Source organism: Barbus barbus, assembly GCF_936440315.1.
Source record: "Barbus barbus genome assembly, chromosome: 14".
In the NCBI taxonomy this organism is placed as follows: domain Eukaryota; kingdom Metazoa; phylum Chordata; class Actinopteri; order Cypriniformes; family Cyprinidae; genus Barbus; species Barbus barbus.
In genome coordinates, this window is record NC_136742.1 from 26,955,054 (window position 1) to 26,972,470 (window position 17,417).

The 17,417-nt window shown below is 36.7% G+C and overlaps 1 protein-coding gene across 3 annotated transcripts in view; it reads right to left on the bottom strand.

The window, feature by feature from the left end:
* LOC306880454 (protein EFR3 homolog B-like) overlaps window positions 1–17,417 on the bottom strand; it is a 36,700-nt gene that overhangs the window by 3,336 nt on the left and 15,947 nt on the right. For all 3 annotated transcript variants that reach the window (XM_079433967.1, XM_079433965.1, XM_079433966.1), the window contains exons 5-23: window positions 17,161–17,311; window positions 15,614–15,735; window positions 14,220–14,369; window positions 8,685–8,819; window positions 8,279–8,357; window positions 7,912–8,047; window positions 6,429–6,587; window positions 6,223–6,334; window positions 5,987–6,038; window positions 5,723–5,895; window positions 5,291–5,366; window positions 4,027–4,188; window positions 2,515–2,646; window positions 2,350–2,417; window positions 1,777–1,904; window positions 1,301–1,392; window positions 429–477; window positions 180–286; window positions 16–65 (exon numbers count right to left, since the gene is read on the bottom strand). In XM_079433967.1, coding sequence (XP_079290093.1) covers window positions 16–65; window positions 180–286; window positions 429–477; window positions 1,301–1,392; window positions 1,777–1,904; window positions 2,350–2,417; window positions 2,515–2,646; window positions 4,027–4,188; window positions 5,291–5,366; window positions 5,723–5,895; window positions 5,987–6,038; window positions 6,223–6,334; window positions 6,429–6,587; window positions 7,912–8,047; window positions 8,279–8,357; window positions 8,685–8,819; window positions 14,220–14,369; window positions 15,614–15,735; window positions 17,161–17,311 — 2,133 coding nt within the window. The remainder of the gene's footprint in view (window positions 1–15; window positions 66–179; window positions 287–428; window positions 478–1,300; window positions 1,393–1,776; window positions 1,905–2,349; window positions 2,418–2,514; window positions 2,647–4,026; window positions 4,189–5,290; window positions 5,367–5,722; window positions 5,896–5,986; window positions 6,039–6,222; window positions 6,335–6,428; window positions 6,588–7,911; window positions 8,048–8,278; window positions 8,358–8,684; window positions 8,820–14,219; window positions 14,370–15,613; window positions 15,736–17,160; window positions 17,312–17,417) is intronic.

Here is a 17,417-nt window from a genome sequence, read left to right on the forward strand (position 1 = left end):
CGTGGTGCAACCTACCTGATAGTGATTTCAAAGATTTGATTAAGTTTGCTCTGCAGCATCGTAGCCTGGGAGGAAACAGAAGAACAAGTATTAGCCCTAAATTACAATATTGAGCTGATCGGTGTGGGAGAAGACAACAACGGCATACATTTTTATGAAATAAAAGGAAGTTAACTTACTCTGGCACCACAGTGGGCAGCTATTTCCTCAAAGGGGGCCTTCTGGAACTTCTCAACAACCTGTCTCCTGCGTTCCTTCTCCTGTTCCTCTACGCCTACGCTGTCCACTGGAGAATACACACATACTTTAACACCGTTCAGCTAACAGAGAAGTTAAAGCAATAATGATGCCAACGATTGCATGCAGGTTCTGGAAATCTCTGCAGGGACAATTTAGAAAAAAAATCCATTCTCATTAAATCAACCCACCAATGGCGTTTTTTAGTGTTTCAAATGTGATTTCTTCAGCTGGTGTTCTCTGTAGGGAAAGAAAACAAACATCAGATCAATACGGTTTCCATAATTCAACTATATCTGATAAAACCTTACTCTGGGGACATCCATAAAAGAAAGAAAAAATACTGTAAATATATTTACTATATTATATTAATATAAAATCTATAATCAAATGTACACTGCCCTCCAAAAGTTTGGAAACACCCCTGGCAAAGTGTGGTTTTGGACGATATCAGCATAAATCCTTATCATTTTTTGGTGCAAATACATTAAAGTAACTTGACATTATCATTGAAGACCAGCAATAAAACATAATAATGGCAATATATACATGTCAAAGTCAGACATGCCCCTTTGCCAGCTGTGATGCCTGGTTACTGGTTTAAACTTGGCCCAGGTTTTTAAAAGATTTTTTAATACCGTAGCTTCAACAATTGATCGCCAATTCAAAGTTAATGTTTGAATAAACTGACAGCTCGGATGCCCAGATTATGCAGAGCTGTAATAACTGCTAATGGTGGATATTTTGATGAATCGAAAATTTAAGTTTTTTCTATGCATAAGCTGTAATAAAATATGTTTTCGTAGTTTGTGTTGTCCCTTATCAGTGCAAAATTATCACCAACGGATTCATGCCAATATTGTCCAAAACCCCACTTTTCTAGGGCGTTTCCAAACCTTTGGAGGGCAGTGTAAATACATACATCTTTAAACCAAGTCCTGCAGTAAAATGTTACTCCTCACCAGTAAAAAATGTTTATAAAAGTGGCTGTAATGTCTTCATTAAAATGTAAACACACCAAATGTGGGTTGTAAGGATTGTATATTTTCATGTTTTCATTTACCTCCTCTTTTTCTGGACTGTTTCTGGACTCGACCTCCACCTGCAGAGATATTGTTTCTCCAACACTCTTTCTTTTTGACAGCCGGTCCTCATCTAAGGGAAGAGGGTGGAATTAATCAACTGTTTATGTGATCCATCTCTGTCAGTCGGCTAATAAGCAGAAACAACTTTAGACTAAAGCTAATCAGACTAAAGCTAATAAATTAATCTGCCATGCAAAGCCTTGACTGCATTGGGTACAGCTGGAGTAGCTGCTTATCTACAATAAGAATTGCATTGTATTCTGGAAAACAACATGAAAGGCACACGCAACGCATTAGTAGTGTGTCATATGGCGTTTTCAAGTCAAAAAGAATATTCAGCGGGAAACAATGAAAAGCAGTTATCCACTGGAATTTGATTGGTGTATGAAAATTGTGCACAATTTTATAAAGAAAATCCATTTTGATTTTACATGGTATATGATGTTGCACGCACCTGTGAACTGTGGGACATAAGGTGTAGCTAGTCGCTCACTGTTGTAGCCGCTTCCTCCAAGAACCTCAGTTATATTGGCCTGTTGGAACAACAGCTCTCCTTCCAGCTTTTCCAGTGTCTTAGGAATCCTGGGAAATCAAAAGAGGACAGGCAATTTATGATAGCAAATCATAATTGTAATATTGTGAATTATTAATTAATCAATTGTTTGAAAATGTTAGATTTGAAAATGTCATTGATGATGATGGCAAAGCTGAATTTTAAGCAGCCATTACTCCAGTCTTTGTCACATGACCCTTCAGAAATCATTCTAATATGCCGATTTGCTACTCAAGAGACATTTCTTATACAACTGAAAACAGTTATACTGCTTAAAATATTTTTGTGGAAATTGTGATATTTTTTCAGGATTCTTTGATGAATAGAATAAGCATGATTGATGAATAGCATTCATTTGAAATATAAATCTTTTGAAATGTTATAAATATCAATATTGTCACTTCTGGTCAATTGAATGCATCCTTGCTGAATAATATTGAACTATATATAAATAAAACACATAATTTGTCTTACTTTGGGTTTTCAATGAAGACATCCTCAGGTAACAGGTAAGGACTTTCTTTTTGTCTCATTTCAATCACCTGCAAAAAGGTTTGTACGCTTTATTCATCTAAAATTTTAATTCAATACAGTTGCCAATAACTGTTAGTGACAGAGAGACTCCAGAGTGGCACTGACCTCATGAACGTGCTGGCAGAACGCTGGCACTGTGGTGAGCTGACTGATGAGATTGAGGTAAGCAGAGGACAGAGCATGAACAGCACAGCGGTTATACACCGGTAACGTCTCCTCACTGCTCAGAGCCAAGTCCTGGACAGAAACCGACACAGCAAGATGTGAAAAAATACTGAAATGCATCACCACTGAACCATGTGGCTTATGATGAATCAAAAAACTATGTTGGACATTCAAAAACTCATGAAGATATTGACTTTCTAATTTAAAAACTTGAATTTCAGTATCACTTTTAAAGTAACCTTGAATCGTGTCAGATTTGGTGACCCTGCAGTAAATTCTCAGCTGTTAATTTAAAACCCTAATGCTTTATAGGATATCAAACAGAGGTGAATTTGGGTAACATTAAACAGATTTTAAAAACAGATTTTGGTAATATCTTATGCTGCCTTGATTTGGTAATGCAGATTTGGTAATGCTGCTGCTGTATATCTGCAGCTGCTCATATCAGAGCAAAATTGTTTTTAGAATATAAAATAGAAGAGATTAGACATAAACAGAGTGAATTTGGGTAACATTAATGCCATCGTGTAAGAAATAGAGATCGGTAACAGATTAAATGCTGCCTTGTCAGATTTGGTGACCTTTGTATATCTGCAGCTGTTCATATCAGGTCAAAATGTTTTCTATGATATAAAATGAAGTTCAAACATCACCAGAATGAATTTGGGTAACATTAAAGCCATTTTGTGTGAAATAAAGGCAGGAAACAGATTTTGGTAACATCTAATGCTGCCTTGTCAGATTTGGTGACTGCTGTATATCTGCAGCTGTTCATATCTGATGTTTTCTAGAATATAAAATTATGTAGGCTATAAAATTCAGACATCACCAAAATGAATGAGAGTAACATTAAAGCCACTGTGTGTGAAACAGATATTGGCAACGGTTTTTGGTGACCTCTGATGCTGCCCTGTCTGATTTGTTGACCCTGCTGTAAATTCACAACTGTTAATTTAAGACCAAAATTATTTCTAAAATGTAAAATAGAGAAGGTTAAACAGCACCAGAATGAATTTGGGAAACATTAAAGCCACTGTGTGTGAAACGGATATTGCAACGGTTTTTGGTGACCTCTAATGTTGCCCTGTCTGATTTGGTGACCCTGCTGTAAATTCACAACTGTTAATTTAAGACCAAAATTATTTCTAAAATGTAAAATAGAGAAGGTTAAACAGCACCAGAATGAATTTGGGAAACATTAAAGCCATTGTGTTTGAAATAGAGGGGGGTAACAGATTTCGGTAACCTCAAATCCTGCCTTGTCAGAATTGGTGATCCTCTGTCCAGCTGTTTCTATCAGATCAAAAAGTTTTCTAGGATTTGACACTGTAAATTGTGATTTTTACAATACCAAACCATAGCCCTAAGGGTAACATACTCATACTAAAATCCACAAAACCTAAAATTTGATTTCAGGGGGACTTTACGAGTGTAACCGCAATGAGGGCACACCTGTAGAGCGAGCGCCACACGGATCAGGTCCACCACCACCTCTTCGTTGGCCAGCTCCATGCTGATGAGGGCCAGGAGTGAGTAGAGCTTCTCAAAGTGAGGCTGCACGCTGCTCTGTTCTTTACTGCACAGGTAGATGTGTCTATACAGGTGCTGGGCATGCTAAAAACAGAGAGATATCACTGTCAACACACTTTGGACCCTGGATTGAAACCCTTCACTTCAGATCAGCAGGGATGCAAACACATCATGGGTGAAAAAGGTGACAAAGACACGCAATTAGCTCATTAGCTCAGTTGCCATTTCCACTCCCTAGTTTTGACTTCTTGCTTTTGGATTTATTATAAAATGACTATTATAACAAATTTTAGTACTGTGTTTAAGTAGTATAACAACAAGTACAATTAAATAATAATGCATTAAATATTTAGAAATATGTTTTTATTCTTAATTATTTAAACAGTGCCTTAAAAAGGACACATCAAAAACAGTGTTTTAAGTTATCTTTAACTGCCCTTAGTATATTCAGCCAACACAGACTTGTTACTGCTGTAGTTATGTTACTCAGCATTACTTAATGCACAGGTCTATTTTTGACATCAGATAGTTTGCTCTGTCCGTTGCTACAGTTATCACTGTCAATCATAGCAATGACTGGCACAACAATTTAGTGGATTCACACACATCATTTCACTCCTGAAACTGTATACGTGGATGTTCAGTCCTATATGTTCAGAAACCGAGGAAAGGGCTCTTCTTATAGCGCAACTGACTGAGCTTTATCACGCGAAAACTCAATGATATAATCAATGACTAACTACACAATCAATCTCTTATTTACACATTAGAATGGGAGAAAGAGAAAAGCATACACACTAAGTAGATCTGCGAGCATGTAGAACTCTACTTGCGAAAACAAAAATGAGCTCAGAGCGGATTCTTACTAACCTACAGAAAACACCTCTGACTGGCCATTGCTTTCAACAGAGACGCCTGTGATTGGCTACAATACTCAACACTGCAAAAGCACGATGTAAATAAACGTGTGGTTCTGTCATTTGAAACCAAAGCACGCACACAAAAACACACAGAAGCGTTTAAAATCGGTTGACTATAAGCGGGTATAGAATTTAATTGGTACTGTAAAAAAAAAAAAAAAAAAAAAGACCCCCCTCCCCCATCCCCGCCCCCAAAGGTGAGCCGTTTGCATCCATGCAGAATGATAAAAGCAGGAAGTTGAGCGATGATTAGAGGGTTGTTGTACCTTTTTCATAAAGAGGTTGTCTTGACGTGAGCACTTGTCCACTTTGAGTTTAAGCACAGAGATATCAGAGATGATACTGCATGGGGAAAAAAGCGACACATGAAACCATAGTAGAGCTCAGTTTATTGTATAAAGAGGAACTCTGATTTTCTTATTGACAGTCAAATGACCTGAATATATATATTGGAACGAATTTACCTTATTTGTGACACATCTAATTCAAAAACTGAATATTCAATTCATGTAGAGCAGGGCTTGATTTTATCCAGTAGGTTTTGATGAGATTAGAGATTAAAAGGTTATTAGGAGTTGGTTAATTCTACTTTTTCCCCACCTGCTTGGTTACATCAATTTTATTTTAATACTTACAACTTTAAAAGTGTCATATTATATATATATCTTTACTGGTGTTAGTCCAATAAAGATACTAACCTGATGGTGGAGAACTTGGGGAGGTTGTCATGGCGATCGATAAGGCTGACCAGTATTTCCAGCACCAACAGTCGAATTTCTGCATCTTCTAGCAGAGCAAATGAGAGTAGTGGGTCCAGAAAGGAGTTGGGAAGAGCTGTCAGCATGTTGGTCGTCTGGAAACCACATGTGACCTAAAAAGAAAGAGAAACATTATCTTTACAACATAAAATCTGTGCTTTGATGCAATTCTCTTTCATGAGGTATCAAGCAGGTAGAGTTTACCTGTCTCAAGGACTTCAACAGCATGACTTGGATCATTCGGTTGCCCTCAGACCTGCAGTAAAGACAGAAGTAAATAAAGTATGTTCACCTCATAAATCATTTAAAGTCATGTAATTAGTTGTAAGGGTAACAGTAATTTTGCAACTGAATAATTTTATTTGAGTCAGTTTTTTAGAGACTTTTCATTGACAACCATCACTAACATTTATGGACACACTAGTGACTGCAGTACTCACCCTGAGCCTGTAGAGGGAAGCATGAGATGCATGCCTGGAATGGGGACCTTTCCCATGATGAAGAGCATCACCTCAGAACGCTGGTATGTGGGTAATGTATTTGCAAATGAGCCTGATTTCAAAACACACAGACCATAGTAATGTAAAATCAGATAATTTAAATAAGATTGAAAAGTGGGTCATGTTATGCTCACACACACACACACCGATAGTCCTGATGACAGCTTCTTGTAGCTGTCTCTCCTCATGCTCCTTGATGATTTTGGTGCCAATGTTAGTGCAGTCGTAGGATCCTGTGAGCTCATAGTCCACACTGAGCCTCAGATGCCGGAGCAGCGTGTTGAAAACCTCCAACACTGTGGGGCCTAAAATAAACAACAAACACACATATTTATAATATATATGCAGACATCACAGCTGCGCAGACTAAATCAGTACAAATGGAGATCTCTGGTGCGATCATCTCGAGGTGTACAATTTGTGAACATATTTGCTGAATGAAATCCGTTACTTTTTCTTACTAATTTTGAGGTGCTGACTCCAAAAAATGTTCCCGTTTTGCTCTAGCAACACTTTCTCACAAAATATATTGTGTATTTCAAAGCATTTTTGCTTCTGACAGCCATTTGCAAGGTGAAGAAGTCTTGTATTTAATCACCAGAAAATCTGATGCAAAAACAAGAGTCCCATCTTCCTCTGGGTTACAACTATTTATTCCCAGATGATTTGAACATGTATGATCCTAAAGATATTATATAATGCCTTCTATACTTTCAAGTTTAGGATTATGGCCAGTGACAGAAGAAAATGCAAACATGATCCAATACTCATGATCTCATACTGTATCGCGTATTTTGTCAGTGTGTGCACTTCCTTGGCCATTTTTAGTGATTAATAGGAAAGTGGGTTCAGCTGAATTCTAGTAGTGATTTGTTAGATGGGTATAAAAAAGGTTATTATACCGCGGCAGCCCTCGTGTGAAGCCCTCTTAGTGTGAAGACCAAAGAGTGTAAAGACCATCGACTCCACCGGGCTAGGACACCGGCAAAGGATATTAGTATCGCTTTTTATTTTTATTTCATTTATTTATTTTTTCCCTTTTTGTGTTTACTATTGAAATGTTGTTGTATGCATTTGTCAATTTTATTTAATTTCTGTATTTTCTTAAATGGGTGTGTATAGAGTATTTACAGAGTGTTAACTTTTAGTTTTAGTTACTTTTTCTTTTTGTAAGTTGCTTTGGATAAAAGCGTCTGCTAAATGACTAAAAGTAAATGTTCTCTGGTATGTGGTTTTACTACATCTAAACAGCAGGTGGCGTTGCCCCCCCTTGGGTCAGCAGCAGTGCTGCAAGAGGAGGTGTGAAGGGCTTTCACACGGGATATTAGGTGTGAGCACTCACTGACTTGACGTCAGAGAGTAGAGCCAGGCTGTGAAATGTATATTTTTGGCTGAAATCTAGATTGGGTCAGATGCAATGTCACAGTTCTGTTCTCCCAGAAGAAAGGCTTAACGTCTGGGGGAGAGTGACCCAGATACTGAGCACATGTAAAATGTGTGATATGCGTTACAGCATGTGCAAAAAGACACTAGTCTACTCCTGTGCAATGAGACACCGGCTACTCTACTTAATTTTTTGTATATTCATGGTAGTGATTCACATTAACCAGGCTGTAAATCCATACTCACCAACAGAGCCACTGGCAGCGATGGCAGCCGCATCCAGAAGGACCTCCACTATCCCAGCACGCACTGTGGCTGAGCTCTTACTGTTGGCATCCAAATGGCCCAAGAGCTGCTGGATGACCAGATGAGAATGCTGGGACTGGAGGGAGAGAAAGACAGACAGACAAAGAAGAGAGAACAAATAACATGGTAAAAGAAAAAGATAATAAAATAAATAAACAGATATATAGTATATACTAACATATTTAAAATATTAATTTTTGCTTCACTACTGTAACCAATGCAAATTTCAATAAATCATTCAATTATCCTTTTTTCTTCCATGTATTGTTTTTTAATAATAACAAGCAAGCTTAGATTCTGAACCCACCTGAATGGAGTACATGATGATCTTAAAGCAGCGCACTGCAAATGTTTTGCCTTCCCACAGCGAGTGATTATCAAGATGCCTGCGGTGAGAGAACAGACCTTAAGCTTGAGAAACGAAGCCAAAAGTGACTGAAAAATGAGATTCACTCCACCCGCAGTGAGATTAATTAAAAAGTCATAAATACTCCATAACTGTACAACGTGTATTAAGTATTCTGAGATACTCTTAGTACCTTATCAAAATGCCAACATTAACAGAGTAGAATTACAAGACAAATTCCCTTAATCTTAAGTGGCATACAGCTATAACTTAAAAACTGAAGCAATACCCACATAGGTTTACAAAATGAAATTCTCAGCATTTCATAACCTAAGCTGACAAGCGCGATATGTGGTGGGTCTCTTACATAAGCACAGGGGTGACTGCGTTCTTGATGTTGCCATAGGCGGCACGGCCCAGCAGTTCCCGAAAGCAGCGTTCCGTCAGCTCGGCTGGGCTTTCTCTCTCCTTCTCACTGGCCTGCAGCGGGGAGGGAGAGCGACTGCAGAGGAAACAGAAAGGCTTCTCAACTGAAGATTTTAACAGAGCTTTGGTTTCTGAGAAGCTGCTGAATAAAAACATACTGGCAAATAAAATGAGTGTTTACAATAAAAAAACTACCTGTAGCCCATTTTTAGCAGTCCATTTCTAATGGTAGACAAGGATTCTTGCACTAAAAATGTTAGCATTTAGATAAATTTAGAAAAACGGTTTTCCTGTTACTGCAACTTTAAGACTTTGATATTACCTCTATTATAATTGGCTAATCTCCACTTAATCCAAATTTAGTTCAAAATGTAAATCAAGATTTTATCATACATATTTTACATTTATGTATCTTAAATATGTTCTGATGGTCTTTTAACAAGAAAACAGGACAAAACAGTTTAAAAAACACTATTTGCATAACTTGACCTGAAAACAATACAATATTGCATACAACAAAAATTATTTCTACAGCTATAAAAAAATCTTTAAGTTTAACATTTGATATTAATTATAATACTTTGAAAAAACATTTACTATTGATATTTCTAAACACCATTATCTAGAATATTAAAAGCAAGACAGTCCAGCAAAATATGCTACAGCAACCAGTCACATGAATCTTACAGTTTCTTATTAGCTCATACTTTGCTTCAAGTAAATTTTTCTTAAATAAGATTTTAATTTTTTTTTTTACAAGAAAAGACAATTACAGAATAAGTAAAAGCTTGTTGTGTATTAAAATTAATACAAAATAATAATACTGCATACAATTAAACCTTCTCTTACAACATTACATATACATAAAATCTTTCAGTTTAATATTTGATAGCAATTCTAGCAGTCTTACTATTGACATTTCTTAAAACACTTCCCTAGTAACATTAAAAGCAAGACGGTGCTGTAAAATATGCTACAGCAACTAGAGATTCATTAGTCTTGTCAAGCACTTAAACACATTTTGCCTTAAGTATATTTATCTTATCAAGTCTGAATATCATACATACTTTGCTTCCCAAGTACATTTAATCTGATTATCATACATATTTTTGTTCTCAAGTAAATTTTTAAAAGAAAACATGAGACAAAACAGAGATTCCGAAAATGCTTTTTTGTATAACGTAGGAGCCTGAAAGTCTGACATCACTGTGTGAGCTTCACTGTCTGTGTGTATCAGGAAAAAGAGCTGAGGGTCTCTCAGGGTTTATCTCATCATTAATTAATCACACTATTCCTCTGCCCTCACACACCCTGCTGTCAGTCAGCCTGCTGCTCCGCTCACGGTCCCTTGGTTATATAACCACATGACGCTGGGCTAAATCTGCAGAAACTCTTCTCACCTCAGCTAAAAGCCTCCTGCCACACGTCCAGAAGGATGCTGGACTGTTCAGTTGAACAGAAATAAAAGTACATTGTGTTTTAGTCCACTGCTGTGGTTGCACTAAACCAGCCTTGCTGTCCTGCCCATCTGAAATGTGCACATCTGACAGGATGAGTTAATTATCAGCTGCCCTTTACATCAAATGCCAATTAGCACACAGCAAACAGCAGAAAGGGGTAATTAACGTCTCCACCCGTGGTGTAATTATGGCTGCGTAGGGGGCCCATCAACAAGGAGCCAGCTTTGTTGATTATAATGGAAGCGATTCGTAGGTCAAATTCGATTTCAAATTTCAAACATTGCAACTTTTTGTACAAATACAAAATTTAAAAGATGTGCAGCCAGGTGCATAAATCAGCTGTAGCATATATATATATATACACATATAGTGAAAAAGTTTTGCACTGTTGCCAGGCTTACATTTACATTTATTCATTTAGCTGACGCTTTTATCCAAAGCGACTTACAATTGCTATATATGTCAGAGGTCGCACGCCTCTGGAGCAACTAGGGGGTTAAGTGTAGTGATCGACCGATATTGATTTTTTATAACCGATACCGATACCAATTATTTGCATGTCTATGTGCCCGATAACCGATATGCAGAACCGATATTTATTTACTGTTATGAAGTAAATAAATGACTGCGTGAAGTAAGTCCATACTTCACTTTAGTTTTACCTCCTTTCAGTCATCTTAACAAAAAATGTTTTGAGAATTAGCAGTCTTTCACGCAGGGCTCTAGACTCATTCTTCCCACTGATCTCACTTTTGCGCACGAGCACATAATTTGGTTGCAATTTGTTTTTTGTTTTTGCTACAACATTTGATTAATCAATGCATGCTGATGAACTTTTATCATAGTTTATAGTTATATGGTAACGAAAGTTTTCAACATTCAACTCGTTCTTTTTCATCTGTATTATTTGTGATTTAAATTTTGTGAACAGGAATTCCTTTTTTCGTGCGCTTTTTACTTTCAAATTTGCGATCTTGGTGTCACATTTTACAAGAAAAGATCATTGTCTGTTTTGCTTATATCTATACACCTTTAACTTTTTAAGACTAAAACAAAAGATGGATTCATTGTTATTCTTAATTAAAAAGCGCAACAACAATAAAACAGTACGTTGACAATGACAAATTATCTTGCATAACATTTATCAACAAAAACGAATAAGACGAGGCATGCATAGGACACACCACATGCTGTACTATATACCTAGTATATTACAGAATGTTTAGCAAACTCTGAGGAAGCAAATATATATATATATATATATATATATATATAATTAAGGAAAGCAGCATAACCTGAGGTAAACAGCAAAGATAACAAGCTTCTCAAAACGAAAAGAAAAAGAAAAGTAAAACTAAACTGGCTGTAGCTGACAGGACTTGCATGTTTTTTCTACAAGAATACCACCACGTTCACCTTCTCTGGTTTAAGAAGCGGTCTTTTACTTTAGTTTGAAAACAAATCCATCCGTTGCGCTCCATCCGCGAAGCGCACCTTCACGCTCGTGCTGACGCAGCGAGTATGAACCAGGCTCTACCCACTAAGCGCTCGGCTGAAAGCACCTCTCTTCACGTGATCAGTGAAATCTGACTCCTGCTATAATGTGCTGCGGCTGGCAGCGCGCGCTGTATGAAGCAGACGCTTTGGAGCAGCGCAGACCTGGCACTCGTACAAATGCGACCACGTCAAATTTTAACTCGCAAACAATTACCATTTTGGTCGCAGTCTAGAGCCCTGTCATGTTAAATGTAATCTTCGTATTACAACAATAAAAAACATTTTATTTATAAAAAGCTTTAGCAGCAACACTAATATTAGCAGTAAGCAAAATGAACATAGAAAGTCTAATGTTTTCAAATGGAGAAAAATAAAGGAAAGGAGTCATATCAACTTCATTTTTAACTTCATTTTTAAAAACAGTTTTTTAAGCTGTTTAATAGGATAAAGAGTGAAGAATAATTCACTGGATAATGTTAATTCACGGAATAATATTCTCTGGAATATTGGAATATAACAAGCATTGTATTTTATTGCATTTCTCAACTGGCATGCTCTAAATTATGCTGCTGACAGCGCGGTTTATCTATGCCTTTACACAGAACTATAGGCTACTCAAACTGCGATCGATCGCGGAGATAATAAATAATTAATTTCCATTGAGTTGTATTAATTTAGATGTTTATAAACGAAATAATGGTTATATAGTAAGTGTTAATACAATTTAGGGTGCTTCAAAAAAGTGAATCTTGTTAAAAGTTACATGCGGTGGCCGTGCTGAGCATTTCTTGAGCATCAACCCGCTGAGTGAACTGCAATATGAAAGCGGCTTCACGAGACTAATGATGAGCATATAGACAACAGAGAGAGAATTACATTCAATGCTTTTCTTTCCAACATGCAATCATTCATGGCTGTATTATTTAATTCATGCAAAATTACGTCTTTATTGGGAGAGGACTTGATGGATTATCTATGTGACTCCGACTTCACGAGACTAATAGACCACAGAGAGAATTAAATTCAGCGCTTTTATTTCCACCATGTGCTAATTCATGGCTGTGTTATTTCAGGCAAAGTTATAGCCTATCTTTATAGGGACAGGGCTTGACAGAGTATCTTATTTATCATATTTCTTAGAGCCAAGTTGCATTTAAACTATATATCAGGCATTTATGTAATACATCTAATTTGTGCATTAATGCCTGTAATATTAAATAGTTTACTAACTACAGCAAATCAAGTACCTGCACGCCGTTGCTGTCTCTCCCCTCAGATGCGCTGCAATTGCGATCCTGCGCGCAATTCTGAAAACGTCCACAAGATGGCGGTGTTTATCGGGGAATCCGATATTACAAACCCGATATTCGATTATGAAAAAATGCTTAAATATCGGGAAAAATATCGGTAAATCGATATATCGGTCGATCTCTAGTTAAGTGTCTTGCTCAGGGACACATTGGTGTCTCACAGTGGATTCGAACCAGGGTCTCTCACACCAAAGGCATGTGTCTTATCCACTGCGCCATCACCACCCAGGCTTATTAATTTGTGATGAATATTCTTAACTTATTTGATTAAAAAAAACTACTGATCAGTTTGTGCTCAGAATGTTTTTTTCCCCAAAAGTGACAATCTTGTCAACTTTCTATTTATCAAAGAATCCTGACTAAATGCATCAGGGTTTTCCATAAAATATTAAGCATCACTACTGTTTTCAACACTGATAATAATACATTTATTTTCAGCAGCAAATCAGCATATTAGAATGATTTCTAAAGGATCATGTGACACTGAAAACTGGAGTAATGATGCTGAAAATGCAGCTTTGCCACCACATTTATTTTAAATTGTAATAATTTTTCAGAATATTACCGTTTAATGTATTTTTAATCATATAAATGGGGACTTGGTGAGCAAAGGAGACGACTTCTTAAAAATTATCAATATTTGACAAATTCAAAAATTTTTCTAATCTACTTTTGAAATTTCTTAATAAAACCTAGTAACATTAACAGCAGTAAAGTTCAGTAAAATATGCCTAACAGTCATGAGGAAATACAAGAGGAAACTCAAAGGAAAGTCACATGATCACTGCAGTTATCCTGGTGTGATTATGACCTCAGGCCTTGCGTGATCTTACACTTGGCTCTGAGTTGTCAGCAGGGACAATATCTCAAACTATTTCCCTTGCAGGCATCTGACTGTAGGTGCAAAGACAGTGAGTGGCTGATTTTCACCCACACAAATATAATAAGCAGGCAGAATGGCAGTTGAAATGCATGAAATGGTTCTAGAAAAGGGTGGGACTTAATGGCTGAACCAATCACGACTGTTTGTAGCTACTAGATAATCAGATTATATTACTTGGATTTCCATTTGTATACACATAATTAGTAAATGTAAATGATGTGGCTCAATGGAAGATTCAGCCGTGAGAGCCGCCAAGCATCCCTGGAGGAAGACAAGTTTGTGTCATATGGGAGTCAATTATTAGCCAGTTTAAGCCCAACACTCACCTCTCTGTGCCTTCACCAGACTGCAGATTGAAGAGCAGTGAGGGGACGATCTTGTCCATGTGCTGAGGGTCCCAGATGTTTGCCTGCAACTCATCGTTTACGGTCTTCCTCACTACTCCCTGTAGACCTTTGATGCCAGCCATTCGGATTCTGAGATGAGGAAGTGTTCAATTAGATGCGAAAAATGTGTGTATAGTGTGTATATAGTGCATATTCTCTTTAATGTTCTCCATCTATCCATCCATTATCCATTAACCGATCCATCTATCTATCTGTCCATTGTTAATCAATCAATCAGTCAGTCAGTCTGTCTATCTATCAGGGGTGTAATGGTACACAAACATGACGGTTCGGCACATACCTCGGTTTTGTCGTCACTGTTTGGTATGGTTTCGGTTCAGCAAGGGGGAAAACTAAATATAAATTTATATTATTGTTTTTTATTATTATTAAACAGTGCTTTACTGAACAAATTGCTCTCTTTAAATAAATTTTCTTAGGTATAAAAATCTACCTATTCTAATCTATAAAGAGGCCTTTTACATTACTATAAGGTTTTAATTTATAGTACTTTTAATTATTTATTTTTAAATATAATAACACTTAACTTTAAAAAAACATTATATGAAAACATTGCATATAATGCCATTTTTAAATTAACTTCTAAATTACAAAATATCTACTTGTTGAAATATATTCATCTACACAGTGGCTGCCGTAACTTGTTTCATAAGAGATTTAATTAAACATACAATAATTAAGACATCTCTAACAGGTAAAGTAACATACAATGAGATATAGTCTAATATTTTGTGAAATGCTCTTCTCTAGATTTTATTTCTCTATAGCGATCTAACGAGCTGTGGATACTGATGACTTGCGTGAGGTAAATAAAATGCAACGTGACATTGATTACAAGCGGTTTTATTGATGTCTTTCCACGGTTGAAACACTGAGCGATTACATGAGGCATGATTTGTTTGTTCATGTTTATTTCGATTTAAAACTAGTAGTAAAGAGGAAGGGATAATCGCGCTCCACGCTGCCGTTTAAAGTGAGGCGTTTATACAGCGATCTGTCACACCACAAAGAGCGTAAAAACTGAATTTATTGTTGGAATTTCCTGGAAAAAATTGACACATTTTGAAAGATAAGACTGTTTCTCTTATCAAAAGTAACAATATATAAAACTGGAAGTTTCCAATGAAGTTCCACTCATGCAGTGGTTAAAACAATGCTGTATTTGTTCAGTACACATGTGCACCGAACCAAAAAAAGAGCTGTACTGAAAATTTTCAGCACGATTACGTGGACCATTACACCCCTACTAACTAACTAACCATCTATCTATACTGACTGCACACTGCTAGATGTGTGCATGTGTGTTTGCTCACTTGGTGCGGATGTCGGGGTCCTCATAGTTGGAATGGCACATCTCACTAAACCGTGACACAAAGAAATCGTAACTGCGATGATACGAGGGGGTGTCCTCCTCGATGTTAGCAAACTTCACAAACTGTAAAATGAGAGCAATTCAATAGAAATAAATTAATTATATACCTAGACAAACCAAAGCCAAATCAGGTTAAAAACCCATTTCCTTGAAAAGACTGCAAATGCTGCTCCGCCCAGGGCCAGTGAGTGGGTGATTATAAAATGGTATTATCAAAGATTAAATATGTTAATGTGATGTTGTTTTGTTCTACATGAACACCAATCGACAGCACTGTCACCTCATCATCATTATTAGACATTAAAAGCTTTTCTGACCCCTTATTAATTAAACTAATAAGATTAATACATCATTTTAAGATTAGGATGGTTTCATTAGAGTTTCATTTAATTTGAATAGTTTGAAATGTTATTAAACTCATGTATCATATACTCACATATAATTTTACAGATTCAGATATTTGCATGTATATTAATATTTCAATGTACATGAACTACTAATCTGTTATATACAGTCTTACTGAATTTGTTTCAGTCCAAAAAGGAGCCCAATCTTTTATCATTTGACAGGTTTAGCTTATTTATAGATTTCAGCTGTTTTAGATCAAGATCACCAAGGTCATGAATAAAATAAAATAAAATGCCTTAATATAGAAATGGTAGAGAACTGATAGATGAGACCCTGTCACCTAGATGATTTAATGACTCATTTTAAACTAGTGTCTGCATATCAAATCTGTAATTAATGAATAATTGCATTGCAAACTCTGGACCTACATTTCCTTCCTATTATGCAATTTGGCTTTTGCAGAACCCGATGAACCTTCAGAGAACAGATGTGGGTGCAGTTATGACTAACACATCTCTGTCCTAGCATTTCCAGGTAAATAAGGTCATTGGGAAACACCACTGAGAAATAAATCCGTTTAAAGGGGTTTTTATATGTGACTGATATCTGCAGCATGCAGTAGCTAAGGTGGTTCTGGATGATACAGAATAAAATAAAACGGGTTAGTCACTCTCTGTTTAAGCATTGCATTTTATATGTTTAATGTGGGTGCATGTTCAACGCCCTAGATTACTCATTTTGATCTATAATTGAGTTTGATTTTATTTCCATGTCCTGATTGCATTTAGATGGATGCACTGCAGTGTGTGCGCTTGTTTGTTTCTCATCTGCAACGTTCATCAGCAAATGTTTTATATAAAACAAACCTTCACTACACATGGGGTCCAAAACACAGAGCATTAAAAGGGCCATATTACACACTTTTACAATCAGAATGTGACAACAACAAAAAAAAGCGGTAATTTAGTTGATGGATTTGTTTCTTACAAACTAATTTTCATTTTTGGGTAAACTATTCCTTTAAGTTTCTTAACTATCCCATCCATTGGTGATTATTGGATAAAGATTTTGTGAATACATTTTATAGAAATTGCACTCATGAAGAGTACCCTGAACTACCATAAAACAGTGTGTACACACCGAGTTTGTTCCCAGGATTTGCAGGTTGGGTTTGTCTGCCTCCAGGAGTTTCCGCACCATCTTCAGGAAACTCTCCACGAACAGGTTGATACTCTGACAGTGGCAGGCCATTAGCAGCTGGTCGAGGGCTTCCATCGCAATACACACATACCTGAAGAGACAAACACACACTGAATATGGGCAAGAGAAACAGAAGAAAGAAAAATGTGTGCATTACAAATCACAAGATGGGTATATCAGATCAGGCTTGTTATGAG